Source organism: Pelodiscus sinensis, chromosome 1, assembly GCF_049634645.1.
Source record: "Pelodiscus sinensis isolate JC-2024 chromosome 1, ASM4963464v1, whole genome shotgun sequence".
Lineage (NCBI taxonomy): Eukaryota > Metazoa > Chordata > Testudines > Trionychidae > Pelodiscus > Pelodiscus sinensis.
In genome coordinates this window covers 330,674,675-330,678,554 of record NC_134711.1, presented here as the reverse complement: position 1 = coordinate 330,678,554, position 3,880 = coordinate 330,674,675, and the positions used below count along the sequence as shown (strand labels likewise).

General features: G+C 51.8%; 1 protein-coding gene across 1 annotated transcript; it reads right to left on the bottom strand.

Annotated features, from left to right (window-relative positions):
- Nucleotides 1-2,549: 2,549 nt before the first annotated feature.
- Nucleotides 2,550-3,491, bottom strand: LOC102444475 (olfactory receptor 52B2-like). The gene has a single exon (XM_006130332.2). It carries the CDS (start codon nucleotides 3,489-3,491, stop codon nucleotides 2,550-2,552), a length of 942 nt encoding a protein of 313 aa, XP_006130394.2.
- Nucleotides 3,492-3,880: the final 389 nt, after the last annotated feature.

Genomic DNA, 3,880 nt, shown 5'->3' with positions numbered 1-3,880 from the left:
GCAAATAGAAGTGAACTGTATTTACACACACACTCCCAAAATCTTATTCTTTATACTCAGAGGCTGTGTCTAGACTGGCCAGTTTTTCCGGAAAAACTTCCCAGCTGTCTACACTGGCCGCTTGAATTTCTGCAAAAGCACTGACTTCCTACTGTAAGAAATCAGGGCTTCTTGCGGAAATACTATGCTGCTATTCTACGTCTAGACTAGCATGATTTTCCGGAAATGCTTTTAACGGAAAAGTTTTCTGTTAAAAGCATTTTCAGAAAATCATGTCTAGATTGGCATGGACGCTTTTCCACAAAAGCACTTTTTGCAGAAAAGCGTCTTTGGCCAATCTAGACGCGATTTTCCGCAAAAAAGCCCCGATCGCCATTTTCGCGATTGGGGCTTTTTTGCGGAAAACAAATCTGAGCTGTCTACACTGGCCCTTTTGTGCAAAAGTTTTGCCCCAAAGGGACTTTTGCCCGAACGGGAGCAGCATAGTATTTCCGCAAAAAGGACTGATTTCAGACAGTAGGAAGTCAGTGCTTTTGTGGAAATTCAAGCGGCCAGTGTAGACAGCTGGCAAGTTTTTCCGGAAAAGCGGCTGATTTTCCAGAAAAACTGGCCAGTCTAGACACAGCCCTCCTGTTCAGGCAAAAGTGCTTTTGCGGAAAAGCGTCCGTGCCAATCTAGACGCTCTGTTCCGAAAATGCTTTTAACGGAAAACAAAACACCGCTCCATCAGCTGAACACCTACACAACTCAGCAAAGCAGGAGCAAACAGTTTGTCTCCCTCTCCATCTGGCTGTCATGGGAGCCTTCCTTCAGCTCTTTCTCACACATTTAACAGCCACGGTTATACCTTGCAACACTCTATCGTACAAGGCAACCGTCTGGGCCGTAGCCTTCCACGTTTCACAGCATGTTTGTTCTCTACTATGTTTGTTAATTTAGTTTTATATAGATCTTTTTTTTCACCATCATGCCCATCCTTTCTTAAACTCAGTGGGGATTATTAGGGAAGGGCTAAAGAGGTTCCCAAACACAGTTTTCTGCCATGCTAGACCATGAGCCCTACGTACAACAGCATTCCTCAGCCAAAGCCAGGGCCGAACGCTCCCAGGCCCATTAGCAGAGACCAGACCCAACAGGACGATACAATCTACCCCTCAGTGCTACACGGGAAGGCCCAGCCCACGGCCCAGACGGGGTGTGGACGGCTGCAGGGCAAAGTGAGGTCACCACATCACAGTGTTTCACCCACTGGCCCATCCACAGCTCATGGATTCTGCTCCCCCAGGGCGATGGGGGACACCTGCCCATGAAGGACAAGGTGCAGGAAGGCAGCCGGGAGAGGCCTGGAACACGGGCGCTGGTGTCAGGGGCCTGGCAGGAGGCCTGAGGCCTGGCCAAACATGGCGAATATGAGGCAGAAGGACGCTGTGCCCCAGAGGCCGGCCTGGCTCTCAGAGTCTCTAGTGGGCGAGGGTCAGTGCTGCCCCAGCTACGTCCTCTTGTTGTGGGTCTCTAGGCCCAGGAAGCCTGTGATGGCAGAGACAAAGCCACTGCCGGGGGTGGTGCTGGGCTATGGCGAGGGGCACCGTGCAGTCCCGGTGCTGTGCCCTTAGGAGACGGACTCAGGCCCTCACTGCTGCTCCACATTCTGCTCATTTTGCCAAGGAGAGAACAGAGGAGGGAAAAACAATCCCAGTGGGAAATGCAGATGGGTGCAGAACCAAGCCTAGACCCCCTGTCTCCCACCTGCACTGCCCCCTGGCTCACCGCATGCCCCTCCCGCCCACGGCTGCACATTGCGGTTCCCCTGAAGAGCTCAGCTCATATACAGCTTGCCCCAGAGGAGCAGCCCACTCCATGCTCTCCCTCAGGGTGACTTTGCCTTTGTTCTTCCTTCCTTTGCTGTTTCCCTTCACCTTAGCAGAAGACTCTCTGGCTATGTCTACACTCGCGGCTTCTTGCACGAGTAATATGCAAATGGAGCTAAGCGTGGAATATCACCGAGCCTCATTTGCATACCTAATGAGCCCCCATTTTTTTCAGAAGAGGCTCTTGCGCCAGAAGGAGCATCTACACGGCCCCTTCTTGCGCAAGAAAACCCCTCTTGCGCGATGCCGTTACACCTATTACTTTTCAGGTAGAACGGCATTGCGCAAGAGGGTTTTTCTTGCGCAAGAAGGGGCCGTGTAGACGTTCCTTCTGGTGCAAGAGCCTCTTCTGAAAAAAATGGGGGCTCATTAGGTATGCAAATGAGGCTTGGCGATATTCCACACTTAGTGTCATTTGCATATTACTCGTGCAAGAAGCCGCGAGTGTAGACATAGCCTCTAGGCGTGGCTGCCTTTTGTGCAAATGAGCCGTGTCATTCTAGGCATGTCAGAGCCACGAAATAATCTGCACAATGGGGGTGAAAAAATACTTTTTATTGCACCAAATTCCATTGGCTTTCACAGTGAGCCAAAATCCACAGTTAGAGCATCACAACCATTGCAATGAACACCTGACCTTAATTTTCAAGCCCCAAGACATTTCCCACTGCCTCCGTTAGCTCAGCACCGATAAAACACCTTAATCACACGTTCCAGGATCTCTTTTGTGGCCACCCCGTAAATGACGGGGTTTAACATGGGGGGAAGGAGCACGTAGAGGTAGGTGAGTAGATTGAGAATATAACCTGGGATGATGCGCTCAAATTGGTATGCAAAATATGAGAAAAAGGACGGTGTGTAGAACATCAGGATGACACTGATGTGGGAGCCACAGGTGCGCAGGGCCTTGTATTGGGCGCCCTTGGACGGGAGCCGGAAGACGGCCCTGAGGATCAGCACGTAAGACACAGCAATGAGCACAGTGTCCAAGCCAACTGCTAAAATAGCCATGGCGACGCCGTACCAGAGGTTGACTGAGATATCGTCGCAGGCCAGCCGGGATATGGCCATGTACTCGCAATAGGTGTGAGGCAGGAGGTTGGTTCTGCAGAACTTCAGCCGCAAAACGAGAAAGACGACGGGGAAAATGAGACAGAAACTCCTTGTGAGAACCGCCAGCCCGATCTTCCCGACCACAGGCTTGGTGAGCAGGGCAGTGTAAATCAGGGGGTCACAGATGGCAACGTACCGATCAAACGCCATGGCCAGCAGGATGCCCGACTCGATGATAACACTGACATGGATGAAGAACATCTGGGTGAGGCAGGCAGCAAACGAAATTTCCCCTTTTCTGAACCAAAAAACAGCCAGCATCTTGGGCACTGTGGTGGTGGATAACAGCAGATCAGCTGTGGCCAGCATGGAGAGGAAAAGGTACATGGGCTCATGGAGACTTCGCTCCCTTAGTATGATATATAGGAGGAGAGAGTTCCCAAGAAGAGCTGCAAAGTACATGAGACAGAAGGGGATGGCGATCCAGACATGAGACCCCTCTGTGCTAGGGATGCCGGTCAGGATGAAGGATGCAGGGCCAGAATAGGTGTGATTGTCGGCTGGCATCATGCACCGTCCCTTGGAGCTTCTATGCAGATTTCAGGAGCTAACACAGAAGAGAAAATCAGTGAGACCTGGAGGGGCAGCCGGGACTGGACTGTGTTTGGGGACAGAACCAGAGACCCCAGCAAACCTCCCTGGTGTGACAGCAGCGTGTTGCATGGGACCATGGGCCAGACTCGCTCTCCTGCTATGGAACATCCCCCCCCACCGAGGGGAGGTGGTTTGGACGGCTCTGGCCCTGGGTTTCACTGGGCTCCCTCCTGCTATTATGACTTTCCACAGTGGAACCGCTCCTCTGCATTTTTCCTATTTTTGCTCTCAGGGCTCTAAGGGCGAGTTAAAGAAGCCACAGGACTGGCTGCACTTGCTCCTACTCTGTCTTTGCACTGTGTCTA

Excerpts from the sequence above, each read along its gene's own strand:
- LOC102444475 (XM_006130332.2), bottom strand. The coding sequence starts at position 3,491 with ATGATGCCAGCCGACAATCACACCTATTCTGGCCCTGCATCCTTCATC.